We start from the raw sequence: 21,142 nt of genomic DNA, 5'->3' as shown, positions 1-21,142 counted from the left end.
ACCCCCACTTGTTTCAAGGGTAGTAGCTTATCATGAATGGATGGAATGATGGATGATAGAACGATGGAATGTTCGTTAGGCTTACTTACTACTAAGTAACTAACTAACTAATCTGCTCCTTATTTTACTTTGGGTACCCAACCAACTAAGTAACCAACACTGCAGTGGTGGTGTCATATCTGAGACAATCTGAATAAAAATAATAATAATATTATGGGTTAGGTAGTTAGTTATAATATTGACAGGGATGGAAATAAATATTGATAATACTAATCCAACATAAAAATCAAATCAAGATATTAAACCAGGAAAATACTAGATGATAGTATTTCTAATCAACCCACTGCGTGGAAACGTTCCAGAACACAGACTGTTTGTTACCCCTCCGTGTCAATATGGGGTGAATATTATTATTAAATTATTATTTTTATTATCTTTATCGTCATCATGATGACGGGGATGTCCGGTTGTACGATAAGGCTTTAATGTATGTATGTGCTTATCTAGAATTTCTAATCATTCATTGAGTCATTCAATATTCATTAACTATGGATTAAGAATAACTATCCAAATAGTTAAATATTTAATATTTATAGAATATCCAAAGAAGTACTACATTCAACTGCTGTGTCACCACTTCCCATTCTAGATAGAGTAGCTCGGTGGTTACATGGGCCGACGGACGGTGGGTTTGTGGCTATTATTTTGTGCGAGGGTAAATATATTTATCGATTTGTAATGAGTGGGATGAAGTGGCTTACTATGGCATACTTATTTACGGTGTAGATGCCAAATCTGATTACGGAGTACTATGCCGTGGCTAATTATATCCATTTACTCTGTCTGAATATAACCGAGATAGTAAACATGAAGATTACAGTCACAATCACGAGTATATCCTAACCGCCCTTGGCGTATTTGCCACCCCGAGGTAGTAGTAGCAGCAGCAGCAGCAGCAGTCAAGATGATCGGTGTCAAGCGACGTGCCAGAAATATGGGGTAAATGTGGATGAATCCATGTCAACGTGTCCATCATCATCATCGTCATCATCATCACTCTCAATAAACTCCGACCGCTATCATACCCGATGGAACCCTGGCATCATTTCCACAAGGCTGAAAGCGTTACGAGGTCTCAGCAAACGAATCGAGCAAAAGAGTGATGCTTTCATCGCGGCTCTGCGATGAGGCTCCAATAATACGACTCCTACTCATGCTACTCATGCTCTCCGTGTAACACGCGAGTGATTACCTGCTGACCCGTACGGCCTTCCCCATCTGGGGATTGCAATCCGCGGCGTCTCCGCGTGTCCGTGTAGATGATCGTGAATGAAACGTCAGCGCAAGCACTGCCCGCCCGCACGTTGCACCGTCCAACCTCACTTTCGTAACCAGACGGAGTATAATGGCCTTGTCTACAGACACCCCGCGTAGGACGACTCCTGTAGAGATTAAGCGGTCGGTCGCTGCATGGAACAACGGAGCGCATGCCGATAATTGAACGCTATCGTAAGCTTGATAGTCGTGGTCAGATGGACATGAGAGAAAGGATAACTCTGGTGTCAACAGCAGTAAATGACGACGCCCACCAACAATAAACCTGCTTGAACTGCGGAGTTGCCGATTATGTCGCAGGTGGCGGGAATAGAACGAAACGAGTCAAGGCATAGTGACAGACTGACTCACAAAGCGCATGGACTCCGTGCCGTCATGTCGATAGTACCTCCCTTTGACCTCTGGAGACGGCCCTATCCGGAGATCAGTTCCAAGCATAGTATCACTGTGTATGTCAACTCAAGCCACCTGTCCCCGCTCACCCTCGCCACATACCTCGCCTCACTCTGTATGTAGCCAGATAAATATACCACACATTCCAAATGCGACGCCACACATATGATCGGTCTCCCCCCGTGCGAGCCACAGGTCGAGGATCAACCGGGGAAGTTGTTTCCGGACTGCTCAGAAAGACCCGTCGCAGGGTCGTGGATCCCCAAGCTGGGTAGCTCTAGTTGCCAAACCGGGAACCCAGTGCAGACGGAACCACAGCCAGGCATCCGTCTGCTACATCCGCTGCGAGGAGTACACCTTATTTCTCAATCCGTGCTCCGGGATCCGTTCCCCGTCCCAGAATGTGGGTGCAGCAAATGTGGTCCTCCCCGGACGGTGTGGTATGTGCTTTCTCCATCCCCAGATACTCCGGGGAGCAAGTGGTACCTTTAAACTCCGCGCAAGGCCGTGGGCGGGGCAGCCAGGGTGTGCGTTGTGAGGAGTCCAAGACCACGCTCCTGGATCTTCAGTCCTAGCTTCTAGTGCCTTTCCAATGTTTCATCCATAATTGAGGGATGGAGAGGGCACCCCCTTCCCCCGGTCGGCGATGCAAAAGTCCCGATTCCCAATCAAGACGAAACCACCATGAATGGATGCATCAATTTTCAGATGCCTAAGGTAGTCCAATCCAAGCGCTAGATCGATAACAAACACCACAAAGGTTGATTGTTTCGCCCGACCAACGAAACCGATGGCATGGCATCATGAGAACCAATAACGGGGGGAAGCGGTGAATCACCGCTGTTTGGGAGCTTTGACAGTCCCTGCAGACGCAGTACCGCAGATTAGCAAGGTGGTGTGGTAGTAGGAGGGAGGGAACAGTGCAAAACACCGCTCATGGAGGGGTAGCACCGAGGCATCACCACGTAAGCTGGGAGCATGCCTTGCATGACGAGCTGTGGGTGGGTGGAAAATGCAGGAGGGTATCCGGGATCATGGGATGGACGATGGACAAGGGGGTCAGCACCAATCAGTTGGATGGATCGCCTCGATCGGAAATGCATTTTGCATTTTGCAGTACCCAAAGTCGGGGACAGTCTGGAATGTTAGGCTTGCATACGCGGATGTACCTGGGTGGAGAACTGGCAAAGTAAGTCAATAAGTAGAAGTACAGGTGTACCCCAGAGTGGGATCCGGAGTACTTCTGGTCAAGGAGACCAGGAAGTATTCGGGAATGTACTTATGTATGCAAGTGCATACGTAAGTAAGCTGTACACAATCTAGGAAATGTGCAGCTGGAGTGGAATGCACATGCACAGAGAGCTATGTAGAGATAGTCGTCATTGTCGTCATCATCCTCCTTCATCGAGATGATGATGATCCATTCACAGTGAGTGGATGTATCTTCAGGACCAGCTGAAGGTATCCAGTACTTTCCTGCTTGACTTCCATCCGCGGCGAACTACTGCAGCCACCGGGGCCGGGGGGAGATGTCCGGCTCACGGTGCACCCTGAAGAACCTGCGATACTTTCCCCAAAAGCAAAAAGGGGGCAAAAGTTCCTCCCCATGCTCTCTCCAGTCCTGGTCCGGCAGTTCGTACCGCGGTTCCGCGGGTCTACCCGCGTCGTGTTCTCCAAAATAGTGCAGTTGATGAGTCTTAAAGGGCCGCGAGGGGGAGGAAATACGGAAGTACTTTAGGTTGGCGGGGAGCTCAGAAAGCTACCGGATTGGGAAGAGACGATCCTCTGATCCCAAAAGGGGAAATAATACTTTTTATTTATTTACTTCATCCCAAAAGGGACGATCGCTGGGGCGGTGGAGACCATCCAATCCAGCACGGCGGTTCGATCATTCATCGGAGGCGGGTTCCGCACTCCCGCGAGTGAAAGAAAAGCAGTTGTGCATGAGCAGACTATTGACTGAGTGACTGACTGATCGTGGACTATCATTGATTTACTTCTATCTGATCATTTGCCCCCGGGGAAATTAGGGCCGACGGTCTAGAGCCGTCGGCAAGGTTAAGTAAGTACCATTTCATTTACCCGTCAGTCAGGTTCGAGGAAATGGGAACCCACCCTCTTTAGCAACCGAGGTCTGGGCGCCGGCATCGGGTGTGTTGCTCCCAATCACCCGGTCGGGGCCATGTTACTCGTCAACTGACGGACTGACAGGCCAGGCTTTCCTGTCACAGTTCAATCAGTCCCGCTGGGCCGTTTCATTGTCCACCTGATAGCGCCAATCAGCACCGGTAGTACTAGCAGCAACAGTAGCAACCACCACAAGATGAAGCCATTCAAGACGGTCAAATAACTAGTGTACTTGTGATGGCTTGTGATGGCTGGTGCCTGGTCGGTCAAAGCGTATGCTATTTCAGAAAGAAAGAAAGAACTGAATCACATCTTCATTATTAGTAGGCGTTCTGGGCATGGTGTTGGTGTGCTTGTGATGATACTTTAGCATCGCACTCGTACTTTGTCTGGGATGATCAGTAGTTGTGCCGGTTTGATGCTTTTCACACTGCATCATGTTTGTTAGTGTTAGTTGTGGAGCTGAACTGAGACAGACCATCAGCCAACGTAGTACTTCACACGAAGATAGGTAGGTAGGTAAGTTGTTAAGTGACTAGCTGGGATTATAATTTAGTGAAGTTCTTTGGCGCGACTACTTGCTAGTTTCAGGGGTACATATGCAAAGAAGTCTAGAATTAGATCATTCGTTCAAGTCCACTACAACGAGCGAAGTAGTACAAAGTACACTGTATGAATTTAGTAGGATGCATTGCATAGTGATTGATTGATCGCGACCCAGAATTGATAAAGCACACTCCGCTTGTTTGATATATATATATCTCTCTCTTTCAAACACATACTGCATGCCAGCATGTGTACTCCGTAGGTATGCATCGCATCGAGTCATTCATTCATTCATTCATTCATTCGTTGTCCATTAAAAATAGTACCACTGGTAAGTACTACTGCAGTAATCGATGCACTGCATACACAATGCTATCCATTCATCCATCCAGCCCCAACTCTGAAACACGCTGTTCCCCTGTACGACTAGTCAGTCATCAACAACAACAAAACACTCAGCTGATCACAGGATAGCCAGCGATCCAGCCCTGCGTGTGCCTTGACAGACTTAGACTACTACTACTACTACCTGAACAAAGGAAAGAAAATGCTAGTTGGTAACTAAGGAAGGGGTGGATAAATCCAGAGCCCCCCAGATGCCGAGGCACTATCCCGCCCGGCAAGGCTAAAAACTACCCGCCTAGATTAACCGTGCATTTCGCCTCTCGACTCTAACAAAGCACGACGGTCGGAGAAGTAGTAGTACTAGTGACTAGTGATCTTCATCAGCTAGGCTAGACTCACACAAAGAGTAAAATCATTCTTTCCGCCTACTGTAGTTTAGGTGACTGTTGGATTTGAAAATGTAGTTATCCGAAAGGAGTATATTCCCGTTATTGTTGTTGATTTCTTTCACAAAGTTGCCTGGTCTGGCCACTTTTGGTGACTGGACGTGACTAGTTCGCGGGCTGAAACGGACAACTGCCGATGAGAGGGTGGAAAAGGGAGGCATGGGGGGCCGTTACTGCTTCGCCTCCCCCAACTTACTGGCTGTACGGGGGGCAGGGCAGAGCAAGGCAGGGCAGGACAGGGCAGACGGTGACAACTCAGACAGTGGATGGAATCTGGGGGTGGTGCGGCCCGTCAGATCAGATAGGGGGCAGTCAGACAGGCACTGCTGACTTTGATTCTATTGATGCCAGTAGATAACTATTTACGAGACGAACTGTAAGTCCCTACGCGGGTCCGAAGGAGTAAGGATTACGGGGCGGATAAATGGGCTTGGCGGTGGTACACAACGTCCGGGGTAAAGAAGGGTGATAAGTAAGTAGTTAGTTAGTATCTCGGTAGAAACGCGTGGGTCGCGGGGGTGGGTGGATTGTTGAACGGGGAACCACACGTCTATGTATTCTGGGTCGTCCCAGGGAACACAACTGTCCCCCGGACACGAAACAACTTGACAGTAACGGATCCGGGGTCGGATCCGTGCAAGATAGGTTCCATGGTTGGGTTGTTGAAATAAGAGGAAATAAGAAGTTGTGTGCCGCCTATTGTTTAAGGGGATACTTACTAGGGTCTATCATCTTGAGAAGTGTGATGTAGAGTGTAGCGACTTTCCTATCGGGTTCTGATGGAGAAGTGGACATACACAGCCGGAGTAAGGTAGCAGGGCATAAGGGAATACCCGGGATCCACCGCGGATACCGCGCATGGATTAGGTACCCGACTTACTTACTTGGCTTCCCTGGGGGCGGCTATGTGGTACTGAATGACCCTCTATCGAATTACTTTATTTCCTTTTCCTTTTGCTTGCTTATTTTTGCCTTCTTTTATTATGTACTCTGGTATCGCGTCACGAGCTGATAACAATAATCAGATGTCGCAAAAAAAAGGAAAGCCAATCAATCCTCGTCTTGTTTGCCTCGAGAATCCAGCACTGCCAACAATCCCAAGTCCATGTCCGTCTCAGCCAATTTCTGAGGCGCCCGCCCGGGTGTTTGCCTGCCTGACCGCCAGACCACCACCGCTACTACCCCCAAGAAAGAACCCATGTTAGAAGGGTATTGTAGGGGAGGGGAGGGGAGGGATGGGATGTGTTGTAAAACCAACGCGAGATGCAAAAAGCCTAAACGCATTTGAAACCATCTGAGTCACTTGGACCCCAAGCAGTGCCGGTGCTAACTAGTCACTTACTTACTATTTTACTTTTCCTTTTTACCCACATAGTACATGCCGACTACCGTTATCGCCAGATGTATATACATACTTGCATACTCATACAGACGGGCGGATGTATGTCGACATCCATCGGAAGCATGCTGTGGTGTTAGTTGCTGCGAAGATGCCAAACAACAGACTGAAGCGGTGAGGTCAGAGCGTGCTGATTCGGTCGCGGAATTAGGGGGGTGGTGATGCTGATGATGATGCTGTACATTGGCTGCAGGGAGGGGAAGGGGGGATTGGTCTGAATGCTTCGTTGGACTGACCGACAGATGGCTGATAACCTGGTAAACTACACAGACCGCAAGAACCCGTTGCGAGATGCACGAGAACCCAACACCGCCTGTCGCATTGTGCTGAGGATATCGCGGATCAAAGCATTTTTTTTTTTTCTTGATTTTCGTGTCGGCTACTGTACTCCGTACTGGACTTACTCCTGGTGGTGTTTACGTAGCAGCGGAGACAGCAGGGCGGGGTTGTGAATAATCATTCAGTTGATTATCTTACGGTGTACAGCCTGCCTGCCAGGTTGGAAGTATGAAACATCCGCCCGAAAAATAATAATCAATAATGGGGGCAGACGGAGTAATTCACATTGAGGCGATGTTTCTCATTTAAATTAATATCGTCAGCCGCCGAAAAACAACACCAAATGGAAGGATGGATGAATGATGAGCCCCCACTGTCAGTCACTTCGGTCGGGTATGGGGGAATATTTACCGGACCCGTATCTCATGTCAGCCTTTCGACTACTAGTTACAGTAATACTACTACTAAGACTCCTAAGATTATGATATTGTTAATGCAAGTATCTACAATGTAGTAACTACTACTCCGTAAAGTGCACCCAGTTGTATATTCTCTAACCTGGTATTATTCTGCACTTGGCAAAATGCCAATAAATCTGGGGTCGGACGAACCAAAGAATCTGTTACGGAGGTGCCACTGATGGGAAGTCCGGAGTTGTGGGAGAAATCGGAGGGAGCAGTGGATTAAGTTGACTCATTCTTTGACACTTGATCCATCCCCACGCCAGTTCCTTTACCCTTTTTCCCCTTCTTCCCTTTCCTCGCTCCCCCATCCGAAGCTCCCCGGGCCGCGGACCGGAGGAGCGAGCAAATCCGCCCAGAAATTAAATTAAAATGGAAGAACAAAAGAAAGCCGATAGATCCACGCTCTGGACCGGGGGTCTGGCTGTCAGATTAGGGTCGAATCCACCCGATGGGAATAAATCATAATAATAGATAAATATGTACCTTTAGTCCCTGGTCCGATGATGGGTTTCAGGAGTTCGTTGCTACATCGCACTGGACTGATCAACTCGAACATCTATCACTTTTGACAATAGTACCATTCACCACCACTACTATCTACTACCGACTACTGATCACAGTAAACAATACTAGTACTAAGCCACTTGGTACTTTCTACTGTGATTGACATACCGCCGCGACATCACCGACATCATCAACATACCTCCACACATTTTCCACACCTATACATCCAACTTGTTTACCTACCTAGCAATACTACTACTACTATTACTCCAGTGGTAGTAGTACTTACTCTCTCGTGTCCAACCACTTTGATTGCTGCTTCATCCATCGTACAGCGACCGGAACGCCCCTTCCGCCTGATCGCCGCGCTTGACACGCAGGATTACCAGTGGATGCTTTGCTTTCAGGCCAGCATTGCGGAAAATTCCAAGTGATTTCTGGCCGCTTTGTCGGGCTGGTGACTGGTAATTCCCCAGTGGGGCGACGCGCTCAACCCAAACAAGGGAATTTCTTACTTTCGACAAAAAAAGAAATTCGATTTTCGATTTTTTGATTTTCTGATTTTCAGAAAATTGAATAAATCGAATTAAATAAATCCGAAGAGGGAAAAAAATCGGATTTGCTGCCAACCCCCCACTCCACACCTCCTTCTTCGTTCTCCACGACGCCTTATCTGTTGGGAGATGCAAGGGAGTCCAGACGCCTCCCTCGATCGATCTGGCCCTTCTTCCATTTATACATTCACCTCATTTTCCTCTCTCCGCCATTTGATCCACCGGTGGAGTGTTCCTTGATCAGCGTCAATCCCCAGATACTCCTCTCCAAGCTTATTTATTTATCTGACTTCCCACTCCTCCCCTCTCAACTCTTGGGTCTTGACCTCCCCAGACCGTGTCGATCTTCTTCACCTCCACTCATCAAACTACTGTCACAGAGCTAGTACTAGTAGTCATACTACTTAAACTTCCTGCATCGCTCTGGACAACACCAAGATTCACTCCCATTACTATCACCTACTACACCTACTACCACCACTTACTACTACTGATAACACCTCTTCTCACCATGTATCCCTTTCTTCCCTGGAGTCAGAACCAGTCTAGTGTTCGCTCCTCTCTGAGCGAAGCCACCACTAGCACCCAGAATGTCTCCTTCAGTTTCAGCTTCGGCAGCTCTTGCTCACCTACTTCGATGCCGCCTCCCCCACCACCTTCTCCCACTGATTCCTTGCTCGACATCACTCCTCGCAAGTGCTCCTTTTCGAGCGGCTATGAGATGAACAACTCGTGCGCGTTCCCATCTTGGCCCAACCGCCCTTCTCTGCTGAGTGCAGACTCAGAGGGCTCCAGTGCCAGCGCCTACCTCTCCGACGAAGATCTCCTCCCCATCGGCTCTGGATCCCCCTGCGAGAGCGCGATCGACGAAGAATCCGCCGCGCAGGACCCGACCATGGGAGACGTTGACCTGACCACCGAGCAGCAGATTCAGATGATTCGCGCCGCAGCAGAAGAAGAAGCGCAGCGCGCGCGTTTCCTTGCTCAGGTGCAGGCCCATGCTAGAGCACAGCAGGTCATGCGGGTGGCACAGATGGCAGCGGCAGAGCGCGAGAACGCAAAGCGCAAGAAGCGCAAGGCCATCCCCGAGAGGAAGCGGCGGACCGCATCAGCTTCGAAAGCCACCGTCTGCCGCGCTTAAGAGACACCGAAAAGGGTGTCATCTTCTCTTTACTTTTTCCCCTTCGTTGTAACACCAATACGCCAAACCATCTACTTGCGCATGTCATGATACCCCACGACTTCGTCACCCCACGCCAACATTTTGGTCCGATTTAGCCGGAGATTAGGGTTGTCGAATGATCGACGCCGATCTGTCTCCAGCTCAGCTGTCCAGAAATGCGACCATCACGTCTATCTGGTTGCTTTCTTTTTTTACTTTTTTCTTCTTTCAACTATCTTATCCTTCTTATTCCCCTATTTGGGAAGCCCCCGATCTGAGTGGTTGCCGCAAAAAGCAATCAGTCAAGGTCCCCGCCACAATGACACACTTCTGGCACTGATGCTTGTGAGGTCGAGACATCACAAGGCTCGGACTTTCAAGAACAGGGCCATGAGTTAGCATGATCGGGCATGGGACCGGGGGAATATGACGACAGAGGGTGCACGTGCGACGAAGGAGTGGGAGACGAAGCGAGGAGAGATAGTTGGTAGGCGCCGTAGCCGGGCGGAATTGGCAGGCCGGAGTTGCGTCTTCGCGGCCTCTGATTTGGTGCCCGAGCTTGGCTGCCTGATTACCTAATTTCCCTGTCGCAGCCGGCGCATTTGATGGAAATTGGGGAACATTCCCCTCTCTGGCTGCTGCTGCACGCTGGACAGGGCCCTCTGCTGCCTATCATTCTTCACAACCTCACCGCCATTGTCAGGGCACGCTCTGATCGCATTCCCTTCCCTACGGATGGTGACTCACTCCGATCATGCTGGCCCAAAGGGTCATGGCACGCGCTTGGATACTCGCTTCACGTTGCGCACTGTGTCTTTCCTTGCTTGTGGTTCTTTGTCTCTCCGGTTTCTTTTCTTTCCCCTCTTGTCCACCGGGTTCCTTTACTCTCTTAATTATTGTTCCGTTTCATGCGTTGTCGCGTCGGTGTTGGTGGTCATGGATTTAGCAACATTTCGGGATACCAGACCCAGATTCCCCCTCAGCTGGGTTTCGTCAGTGGTTTTGCTTTTTCTTCTTTACTCGCGATTTCCGATCTAATTATTGCCCCTTTCTTTTGTCACTTTTCTTTTTTGTTTTCAGCGTCGGATGTTCAGATACCCCGTCTTGTATGTCATCATGTTGTTTCCTGGCGCTTCCTTGTTTCGTTTTCCCCTTCATTCTCATACCCCGAGCGTGTTACCCAGAACAGCTCCCGCGTTACTTTAGATGGATTGCATATTGCATAGCTCAGCGACATACCCCATTAATTCATGCAGCGATGGCCTTTGTTTCACTACTTGATTGTCTTCCTATTTCCTATCTAGTATGGTAATATTTAACTACATTCACATCATGTGAATGAACGAATCAATGAACAATAACCACCGAAAATGAAGTGGTCTGATAACACAATAATTTCTTTCCTACTATAATAGATCCCATCTTATACCATCCTAGCTGTAATGATTACCAAACTATCCGACCCACGATCCCACCTGAACAGATGACATGACACAAGTAACCTGCACGGCTATATCCGACGCAAATCCCATTAGTTCGACATCGACATCCTAGTACGTAGATAAATACTAGTAACTAGCGACTCCTGTAACAGCCGAGTACTACATATCCCCCCCCCCCCATCGCTGTACTTAGAGCAGAGCAGAGAAAAAGCAAAGGCTAGGCAGCACATGCAGCAGTAGCAGTAGCAATATAATTCCTTTTTTTTTATACTGCCATCAGCCAGCCAGCCACCCATCATCTAACTACCTAACCACACAATTGGTACCTACTTATCCATTCATGGTACTAGTGCCAGACAGTAGTAGTGGTAGTGTTGGATGCTTTGTTTTTATGTAAGGTACTTTTGAAGACTATGGTCGATTGGTGATCTGTGGCTGAATGAAGAGTGTCAGTCATCACGAGACACTGTAGATGGAAGGAAACTATTGAATTTTATGCCTTTACCCCTCGGTTTTATGTTGGTGGTGGTGCTGATGTCAGGCAATTATTGATTGAGGGGTTTTGTTTCAGTTTGCTGGGTGTTGAGGGGCTTAGAGATTTGGAATGGTACTATGGATTGGGAGGGTAAGTAGGATGATGAGATGAGGTGAGGGATATACTTGTGTTGGTTGGAGGATGTATGGATTAGGATACCGGTAGGGTGGGATACATTACAGGATGAAGGTGAAGGTAAGGTATGTAAACTTACAGTGCTAGGTAGGGATGAAGATGAAGGAATAAATTGGTTTAAGTAGTGTAAGTGTTACAGTACATCATCTATTAAGTGATAATCCAACTAACCCATCTAAAGCCCATGTATAGAAATAATCACAAACCTGAGTATTAGTTACGTGGTAGGTATTCTATAACCCCTTCGCCAACAACTCCTCTCCCACCTCCTTGATCAACGGCTCCTTCGCTACACTCGGAACATTCTTCTTCGCAACTACCGTCTCTGCAATCCCCATGGCATTGCAGAGATCCACGACCGCGCTGTCCGAACTAGCTTCGTAGACGAGCAGTCCCAGAGCGAAGAGAAGCCCATGCAGGGCCTCCTGGCTCTCTTCTTCCTGGGTGATGGCTTCCACGAGCGACGCGGTCAGCTCGACCTGGTTTTCCTCGGTCAGGGGGTCGGTGTGGCCGGCGAAGCGGGCGTTGTGGTTAAGCGCGGCGAGGTTGTAGGCGAGGGAGGCGGCGACGACGCGGAGGTTAGTGTGGGAGTCGAGGAGGGAGGAGGTGGTGAGGTGGAGGAGGGTTGGGAGGAGAGAAGAGGAGGAGGTAGTGAGTTGGTCGCGGTAGAGAGGGGTGGAGAAGAGGGTGCAGCAGAGTTGGAGCATGACGATGCGGAGGTTGTAGGGGCATTTGGAGAGGCCAGCAGATGGGGATAAGAGGGTGAGGAGGGTCTTGTGGTCAGGCTCTTCGGCGAAGTAGCTGGATACGCGGGGGTCGAGGAAGAGTAGGCGGGTGAGGTCGACAAGAGCGAATAGGTGGTCTAGGGCTAGAGAGCCGTAGGTGGTTTGTAGATAGGTGGCGAAGGTTGGGAGGTCTTGGGGTAAGGGGGTGTCTGCTGCTGGGGTGGAAGAGGAGGTGCGGTGTTTCAGGTAGGTGATCATGGAGAGGAGGCGGGGGTCTTCGTGGTGAGGGCTGAGTTTCTGGACGAGCTTGTCAAGCGGGGGTACTTTCTTGTAGGTGACATAGTTGGAGATGGGGCGTTGGAGGCTAGGGAGACGGAGTTGCTGGTGACGATGGGGAGGATGGGCCATTTCCAGAAGGAGACGGACGTTGCCTCGTAGTTGGGCTGGGTTGGCGCCGGACCATTCATCGAGCTTCTGGCCCTTCAGGAAGGTCATGAAGGTTGGAGTTGCTCGGACGCTGTATTTCATGCTGACGTCCATGGCAGTACTGATGTCGACTTTGATGAGGGTGGCTTTGGCGCCTGCTTCCTCGGCGAGTTCGTCGTACGTCGGGTAGACCATTTTGCAGGGCGGACAGGTGGCCGAGGTGAAGAAGATGACGGCGCATGAATCGGCGGCGGCAGCTAGGTGGTGCTCGAGCTGGGCGAGGTTGCTTGCGATGCGCACAGAACCTTGAGTAACGGGGGCAGGTTGCGCAGGGGCGGTTGGTGCGCTGGTGGAGGACGTTTGAGTGCCGACTGCGCCAGTACCAGCGCCAGTGCCTTGGGTTACACCGCGCAGGGCCATTTCGATCTGGGGCTTCATCATTTGCCCAAAAGGGGTGCTCAGGAAGGTCTGCGGCAGATTTTGAATATGCTCAGGGATGCCTTTGCCGAGAGCAAACATGGCCAGATCCTGCGTGAAGTTGTTGCAGTTGTGCAGGAAGAGATCGTAGGACTGGACGGCCGGGTTAGAGAGATGACCGGGCTGGGGATACGAGCTCTTACCTCAGGGGTGTAGATTTCCGCAAGCGACTGGATGTATTCTTCGATCACATCCATGGGGAGCTCGGTCTTGCCAAGATGCAACTTCTCCATGGGCTGTCCATGATGAGTACTGCCGGGGACGGCCGTTTGGATGCCCTGGCCAAAGTAATACTCGACGCCGTTCAGCACCAGCGACGTGTGGTAAATGGCATCGATTTGCGTTCCCGTCAGGGCCAGCGAATACTAAACGAAGTTAGACACGAGGCGAGTCTGCCACATTCAATGCGTGTCTTACCATTCGCGCAAGACCCTGTTCCGCATTAGCCCATGACTCTTTGACTAAACATGTACACGTGAAGCTATGGAAATCACCTTGGATAGGTCATAGACATACAGCTCGACATCCATGACGACGGCTGCTGACACAGAGGTCTTCAAATCAACGCTGCGAGGTATGAGAAAGCACCAGGAAGACTAAATCGCAACTCCGAAATTCCTGGGAAATGTAATCCTCGCCGGCGCAAACGCAGCTGAAGAAGTAACAAGAAGAACCTCCAGGCATCGCGGGGTTACGTCAGCAGCCCGCCGGCCATCACGAGATTAACTGCAATCGAAGACAATGGAAGCAACCCATCTTCTTCTCACCTCATCTTCCTCGGAGTCATCGACATCCCCATCCGGACTCCCAACGGCAGTGCGATGTAAATCGGCAGATCCCGATCCTTACCAGCCTACCAAATGTCCATGGCTCATCCGCCCCCGCGCCTTATCTCCAACCACCCTTTCCCTTGACATCATCGCAGTTTGCGACAGCTTAACAACTGCCTACACACTACCAAAGAGCATACATAACCAATCGGTACCATGGTAAGTCACCATTGTGGTTATCGCATGTACATACTCTCTCTCAATCAAAGCGCTAAGCACCACCACCACTCCCAGCCTCCCAAAAAGCGCAGCGCCCCAAGCAGCGGCCCCGCGCCCAAACGCGCACGCCAATCCAAACTCGCCAAAGAAAACGACATTACCGCGTCGGAGGAAAACGAGATCAAAGAAGTATTCCACCTCTTCTCCGAGACCGTCGAGGAATTCGCCGATCAAAAGGAAGGCGTGATCCCACGCGGTGATGTGCGCAAAGCTTTAGTGTACGGTTCCCCTTCCCTAGACATCCACATTGCGACGAAAGGATCTCTAACTCAATGCAACAATAGAGCCCTCGGTCTCGACCCCACCGACAGCGAAGAACTCCACTCCATCATCTCGGCCGTCGACCCCACGGATACCGGGTACGTGCTGTACGAGCCGTTTCTGGCTGTCGCGGCGGCGAAGCTACGATCTAGGTCTGATGATGCGATGGCGGCGGAGGTGGATGCCGCGTATCGGTTGTTTACGAGGGGGTCGGGGGGTTTGATTACGTTTAACCATTTGAAGAGGATTGCGCGCGAGTTGAAGGAGGATGATCTTGGGGATGAATTGTTGAAGGATATGATATTGGAGGCGAATGGTGGGGCTGGGGTGCATGCTGGGGTTACGTTGGAGCAGTTCCATGATGTTATGACTAGGGCTGGGGTGTTTTGATTGTCTTTTTGGCTTGCTTAGTTGGGGATATGGGATGGGTTGGGTTGATACTTCAGCGGGCGTTCGGTATGTGATTATGCTGGTTACTGGGGTGTTATTTACTATCTGGGACAGGGTGTTGGGACATACGGCATGCTTCTTGGGATTATACAGGATCGGTTATGGAGTGCCAAAAATAGTGTACTTTAGCTATAAAGCGATAATCAGATATCAAGTACATACAGTGTTATACAAAGCCGTGTTCAACGTCGTCTCGTCGATTATTCCAGAGCAAAACGTAGAGCAAACAGTCAAGAACATGTGGATAAACGCTTTCTAAAGAGTCGTACTCGGGGTATCATATAATGCTGATATACACAATCGGGCAGAGCAAGGTTGGGCAATCGAGACAGAAACGGTTCAGTCAACGTCGGACATAAGCAGAGACTTCTCAGACCGAGGTTCAACATTCAACGCCGTTGAGACGCTGGTCGCTTGCGATACATCGGATGTGGAGTCTCCTGTGGCAGCAGATGTTGTAGACATGGTCTCTGATGGCGTGCAGCTAGAAGGTGCTGAACCCTCCTCTTCCGCCAAGCCAGAGTCCACGTCCTCTGCAGCCTCCGGGGAGTAGTCGTCAACTGCCTCGTAGAAGAGCATGAAGGCGCCTCCCTGAGACATGACGCTCGCTTCGCTGACCATCTGCACATCTTCGTCGCTTAGCCTGTACCAACGCTCGTCTCTCTCCTTGTCTCCATCTGCCTCGATAATTGCGTCCGGGACGTGGGCCGGAAAACTGTCGCTCGGATATTTTCTGTAACATATGTAATGGCCATTCTCATGACGGCCGTAATGAGTGATCACAGCACGCAACTGATAGTGACCGCCTGCAGTTGCGCCTCTTCCTGCATGCGAGAGCATGGATACGCTGGGATTGGTCTCCCAGGCTTCAAAATTTGGCTCCCCATTTTTGGAAACTCCGCCCAAGCACCATGGATTCAAGTTGAGGGCATTGGGAAACTTGACGGCTGCGTAATTCTTCCGGAGCATTCCTGTAGTTTCGTCGAACATGCTGCGGTTGATGTGGATTACTAGGCACTGTGGGGGCCTGGCAATCACGGCCTGTCTTGACTTGGTCGTCGACACTCGATTCTTTCCGGGGATATGGCATTTCTGAGAGAGCGTCTTCTCTGCAAAGTCCTCCTCTCCCAACGCTTGCTCAACGGCCTGTAAGCGTTCCTGTGCGGAGCTTCGAAGCGCATCTGATATTTTCGGTGATTCCGGAGTAGCACTCGGAGTCTCCTCATCATCGCTGATTTGCTTCAGCAGGTTCAATAGCTGAGACTGTACCCGCAACAAGGTGCACTTTGCGCATTCCACTCCCTCAATGGGCTCCAAATGCATGTAATGATGGAGACACTCTCGGAGGTCGTACTCAAACTTTGGACCGAGCGGTACAGTCAAGCAGTTGAAGGGAATGAGCGAGAGCCCTTCGGTCCAACCACACTGGATGCAGCCCACTCTTTGCGCAAGAAGACCTTCCAACGGATTCCGAAAGACCTGGTTTCCAGTTGACCGTGACTCCGCCCCACTGTTTTCTTGTAGCTCCTGTGACGAACCAGACCCAATCACATGTTCCTGCGGTCCTGCCATCTTCAGGCCCAAGTTGCGCGTGTGTCGCCGAGTCGCCTGCTGGACTTCCAGATCCAACTGATCAACAATCTTCGAGAAGTACTCTTGTGCATCCTGCTGCTGCCAGCTGCTCATCGATTTGAGATCCGCCGGGGTCCACAGACGTTGGCCATTGCTGTCTGCGCTATTGAGTCGCTCTATGATATCCTTCAAAGCTTGATGCGTGGACATAAGGGCTTTCTCTCCTAGCTGCTCAACATTCTGATCCAGAAACTTCTCCAACGACTGGAGAGATGCCAGTCCTTGTATGATGCTATTCTGATAGCACGAATTATCCCAGTTTCCAAGCCCTGGCGGTACGTTGTTCTTGCTGCTTAAGAGAGAGGTCCCGAAGCTCGAGAAAGCCGGGGCGCGAGGGAAGAGGGAGGAGGAGGAGGTATCGTCAAGGCCAAGTATCCGTTGCATCGCTTCACTCTTGGCCTCAAAGGTCATCGAAAGAGGGTTCTCGTCAGTCGTATCGGATTTCCGTGTCTGGGAATCCAGGGCAGCAATCAGTCGAGAAGGTGTCAAATGGACAAGTATATTCCAGGCTATCCGAGCCACCGACAACGAAGCTGGACCCCAATAGCCGATGGTAAAATACAGAGTGATGAGCGTCACTAATATAGAGGCAACTAAGGATGGATTGCCCTGCAGTTGCTGCAGTATTGTTTCATAGTTGCTGCGCTGCACGTTGAAGGGATTCGGAGTGAGGAAGTTAATCCCCTCTCTGCGAGCATTCATGGCTGATGAAAAGGAGGCAAAGTCCACGGCATAGGGACGAGGACATTGACATCACTTAGCAGAGCAGTTAAGAGGCGACGACCACGTCTGGCGAAGTGACGACTGGATCGACTTGAGCAGCCAGTGTTGCGTCGCAGAATAAGCAGCGGCCGAGTGCGCTCCAGGTGTCTTCCGCCACCCGGAAAGGTTTTATCGATAATGCCCGGCTCCACAACAAATTATTCACCTGCGGGCATGCAGGAAAATACCAATCTAAAATTCCCCTGCATCAATCATGGCGAAATCTAGGCGTGAGTACAGCTATTCCTACAGGATTATTGCTTCAAAAATGCATGTTCAATGCTAACATAATGCCCCTGTCTAGCCCAGTCAAAACATTCCCGCGCTGCGAGGCGGGCAGCTTCCCCCAGTCTCGATGTCGACAAGTCCATCACATCTCTTCCGCGGGCCGAAGAAACTACAGTACAGCGGGATTCGATCCTATCGGAACGCGCCAATGCAGGCGTTTCGAAGAAAGCGTCAAAAGGCAAAGCTAAAACTAGAGCGCAGCGCTTGAGACAACAAAAGGGTGTGGAAAGAGCAGAGGCCGTGATGGACCAGCTGGAGAAGAAGGTCGTTAAAAGTGAGAGCCGCGCCAAATCCGTCAAGGCTCGTAGGGTAAGGACGCCAGACTTTCCATCATGATTGGTCAATATCTCTGACGAAATGAGTGTCTAGGCTGAATGGGAGGATCTGAACCGTAAAACGAAGTCAATGTTCGAAGCCCTCAACGAGGCCGACGATAACATGGACGATGCCATGATGGACGATGCTGCGGCTTCTAAGCCAGCGAAACGTTCGAAGCCGGCCCCTGTCACTCAGGCTCCCGTTGTGGAGGAACACGAAGGCATTGACGTGGACGATGATATCACCTGATGCGTGGACGTCTATCTTGCCAAGGAAATACCGCCATGGTTGCGCCAGCTATCTACTTTCGCGGTCTAAGCTGGTTGATCATCCGTTCGATCTCAACGGCGGCTGGTCCTGAAGCCCTCGCCTGGAGGAGCTCAAGGGCGTTGACATTCTTTGCCCTGAAGGCTTCTTCGCCGGCTTTCGCAATCATGCCGCATTTCACCCACATTTCCATCTTGTCCTCAGCCGGCAAATTGGTGCATTTGGGAACAAATAACGAAGCGAGCTTTGTATTTCCAGCTCCCAAAACCTCGTTATAAAATGGCTGTTATTTATCCGTGAGCATGCGGGCGCATATTCTGGGGTTGTTGGCCGACTTACCTCCCATCCAATCGGGGACTTTTTGTTTTTCCCGATTTCTTCCAGCTCACCCCAGTCACGCTTAGCTACCAAGGCCCTTAATCTCAACCACCAGAAAGTTTTCTCTGGCATCCTGAACTCGCTCTGTATCTTCTGTGCTCTTTTTCCGTAGCCTGATCTTATCAGTCTGTAGATTGTCTCATTCAAGCTTAAGCCAAGGAACTCTGAACGATCCGCAAGGTCCTTGTCGAGGGCCTCCTGGACCTTCAGCAACTGGGATGCTTCGTTTAGTAGTTTCTGCTGTAACACCACCGAAGGATCCTTGGAGTCTGACAGTAGTCGTGATGCGAGCTGGAGCTTCTCAGTCTTGCGCGGCAGATCCGTTGCGTCCAACGCCTCGGAGAGAAGGACGTTGGAGCCATCAATAGGCCGATCATCTTGGTAGAAGAGGTCCTTCAACAACTCAGTGTCCTGTCCCCGGGCAGTCGTCTCCACAAGGGCAGACGCCATAGGGCGCGTGTTTATCGTTCTGAAGAAACTGGCAAGCGGTAGTTTAGTCTTGAGGTGCAGCAGGACGTAGTTCACTAGATCAACGTCTCCACTTTCGATGGCCTTATCCAAGGCAATTTCGTCTTCTTCCATGTCCAAGAGTAAGGGCACTTGCTTCCCGGCTCTTGGTTCGTGGTTCAGAAGCTGAGTCGCCAAGTGAGCACGTCCTTCATCGTAAGCTGTTTGCGCGATCAACTCAAAGGATATGCCTGGCTTGCCTTCCAATCGCTGGACGATGAGCTTGCAGAGGGCATCATCGTCCACCGTTGAAACTTTGACCTTTTGGCTTGCCCAGTGAACGTATATCCTATCGGCAGGAAGCTCGAGGTATTCAGAGATGCGAATCGCAAGGAGGTATTCATGTCTGTTTACCAACCGCTCAATGAGCCTTTCAGGAGTAAGGCGCATGTATTGCTCATAGGAAAGCGGCAGTCCTATCTGGTAGTCTCGCACTGCTTTCAGCACCCGGAGTTTCTCAGTCATTTCGACAAATTCATCGCTGTTGTACAAGTCAAGAACAGATTTTCCGAACGAGGCTGCCTTTAACAAGCGCTTCTGCCAATATGTGTCAAACTCATGACCAGCAGCTTTGACACAAGTGTCAACTGCCTCGGGCAAACTTGGCCGGATACGTTGGATGTTCTCGTCGGCTTTGGGCGACTTCTTCTCCAGAAGGTCTATAGAGTCCAGGAGGACTGAGGCGGGTGACGTAGATCCGAGCCGGAAGATCGCCTCGGTGACATCTTGCAGACCATCAGATGTTTGTTCCTAGACTAAACGAGGATTACTTACCAACAACTTTGTGCAAGAACTCGCAGGTATCGTTGGTAATTAAACGCACACCGTCAAACTCAGGCACGACATGGACAGTGCCGTCATAGTAATATCTCGCCGCAACGCCATTAGGCCCGATGAGATGTACCTCGTCTTCCCATGCGATGACAACAGCATCATCTCCACACCAGTCGACTGTCCGAGGAGTGACTCGCGATTCTGGGTCATATTCGCTGTACTTGCTTTGAAAGTCACTGCTGACTACCCATACCTTGCCCTCAGCGGTGATTAGAGCAACGAATCTTCCGGTTGGCGACACGCTTGCATGCTTGAACGGCCCATTTTGGAGGACTTTGTCTTCGGCTTCCGTGGGGTCGACCAAGTAGACTGTCTTGTCAACGGCAAGCAAGACTTCAACTGAGCGAGACAGCGTATAAGCCGGAGGTATCAGTGACCACGACGAGACTTCTCCTTCTGGGCAAGGAGCTAGGAGCCTAGGCCGCGGCTCGTCATAATTCGACACTGCAACCAGTTGGTTGTTTGAAAGCAGAGCAACAAAGCCCGAGGTCCAGAATCGGCAAGCCCTCACACCGTAGTCTTCAGCTCCCTAAGCAGATGTCAGTTTCAGCAGAGCAGCATGTGGATGGGGGTGTTACATTTCCCAGGGAAAATGAGGTGAAGTCGCCGTGTAGGCCAAAATAGCGTCTGACAGTGCCGTCTTCCGTGATCACCAGGAGTTCTTCCTTGTCGGACCAGCCGAGACCGCGAATCGTGCCGTATTCCCACTACAAACGTTAGAACGTGCCTACGTGGAGTCGATACCTGACTGACATTGATTCGATTGATGTGCTTCCCCGAGCATGAGTAAATGTCAATGCTCGACTTGGCGGTCTGAGCATCACGGAACCTGTACGGTTTGCTCTCATCGCGGTGCAGCGCTGGAAGTATATCAGCATGTTTAAAAACAGATATATTGCAACCATTGCACATACCAATAGCCCCTCCGTAGGGAGCGCCAGCGATGATGTAGTTCTCTAATTCGACATCATCGTCGAAGATGGCATCGTATATGGGGACCTTCCGGTAGAAGCTATCTCCTAGTCTCTCCCAATTGGCCAGAGGATTTGACGGCGCCATTGACACCGAGCAATGTCATGTATAGATGGGAAGCGATACAGAT

At 50.4% G+C, this 21,142-nt stretch overlaps 7 protein-coding genes across 7 annotated transcripts; 4 read left to right on the top strand and 3 right to left on the bottom strand.

The window, feature by feature from the left end:
• Positions 1-8,903: 8,903 nt before the first annotated feature.
• Positions 8,904-9,533, top strand: AKAW2_41160A (uncharacterized protein; the record flags this gene model as incomplete). The annotated part of the gene is made up of 1 exon (XM_041689569.1): positions 8,904-9,533. One exon carries the CDS (start codon positions 8,904-8,906, stop codon positions 9,531-9,533), a length of 630 nt encoding a protein of 209 aa, XP_041543240.1.
• A 929-nt stretch (positions 9,534-10,462) lies between these two features.
• On the top strand, positions 10,463-10,780 carry AKAW2_41159A (uncharacterized protein; the record flags this gene model as incomplete). The annotated part of the gene is made up of 1 exon (XM_041689567.1): positions 10,463-10,780. One exon carries the CDS (start codon positions 10,463-10,465, stop codon positions 10,778-10,780), a length of 318 nt encoding a protein of 105 aa, XP_041543239.1.
• A 1,119-nt stretch (positions 10,781-11,899) lies between these two features.
• AKAW2_41158S (bifunctional C97 family peptidase/thioredoxin family protein) lies at positions 11,900-13,824 on the bottom strand (the record flags this gene model as incomplete). The annotated part of the gene is made up of 4 exons (XM_041689566.1): positions 11,900-13,387; positions 13,438-13,659; positions 13,712-13,726; positions 13,789-13,824. 4 exons carry the CDS (start codon positions 13,822-13,824, stop codon positions 11,900-11,902), a joined length of 1,761 nt encoding a protein of 586 aa, XP_041543238.1.
• Positions 13,825-14,280: 456 nt separating this feature from the next.
• AKAW2_41157A (EF-hand superfamily Ca2+-modulated protein) lies at positions 14,281-14,994 on the top strand (the record flags this gene model as incomplete). The annotated part of the gene is made up of 3 exons (XM_041689565.1): positions 14,281-14,283; positions 14,359-14,561; positions 14,628-14,994. 3 exons carry the CDS (start codon positions 14,281-14,283, stop codon positions 14,992-14,994), a joined length of 573 nt encoding a protein of 190 aa, XP_041543237.1.
• Positions 14,995-15,393: 399 nt separating this feature from the next.
• On the bottom strand, positions 15,394-17,388 carry AKAW2_41156S (ubiquitin-specific protease UBP1; the record flags this gene model as incomplete). Its single annotated transcript, XM_041689564.1, has 1 exon — positions 15,394-17,388. One exon carries the CDS (start codon positions 17,386-17,388, stop codon positions 15,394-15,396), a length of 1,995 nt encoding a protein of 664 aa, XP_041543236.1.
• Positions 17,389-17,662: 274 nt separating this feature from the next.
• On the top strand, positions 17,663-18,303 carry AKAW2_41155A (Alb1 domain-containing protein; the record flags this gene model as incomplete). The annotated part of the gene is made up of 3 exons (XM_041689563.1): positions 17,663-17,678; positions 17,753-18,045; positions 18,106-18,303. The coding sequence occupies 3 exons, from the start codon at positions 17,663-17,665 to the stop codon at positions 18,301-18,303; spliced, it is 507 nt and encodes a 168-aa protein (XP_041543235.1).
• A 52-nt stretch (positions 18,304-18,355) lies between these two features.
• On the bottom strand, positions 18,356-21,099 carry vp16 (tethering complex subunit VPS16; the record flags this gene model as incomplete). Its single annotated transcript, XM_041689562.1, has 6 exons — positions 18,356-18,604; positions 18,661-19,931; positions 19,981-20,569; positions 20,619-20,747; positions 20,794-20,900; positions 20,955-21,099. The coding sequence occupies 6 exons, from the start codon at positions 21,097-21,099 to the stop codon at positions 18,356-18,358; spliced, it is 2,490 nt and encodes an 829-aa protein (XP_041543234.1).
• Between the last annotated feature and the right edge of the window lie 43 nt (positions 21,100-21,142).

Source organism: Aspergillus luchuensis, chromosome 4 (assembly GCF_016861625.1).
Source record: "Aspergillus luchuensis IFO 4308 DNA, chromosome 4, nearly complete sequence".
NCBI lineage: Eukaryota > Fungi > Ascomycota > Eurotiomycetes > Eurotiales > Aspergillaceae > Aspergillus > Aspergillus luchuensis.
The sequence above is the reverse complement of the archived record's forward strand: the minus strand, read 5'-3'. Positions and strand labels throughout refer to the sequence as shown.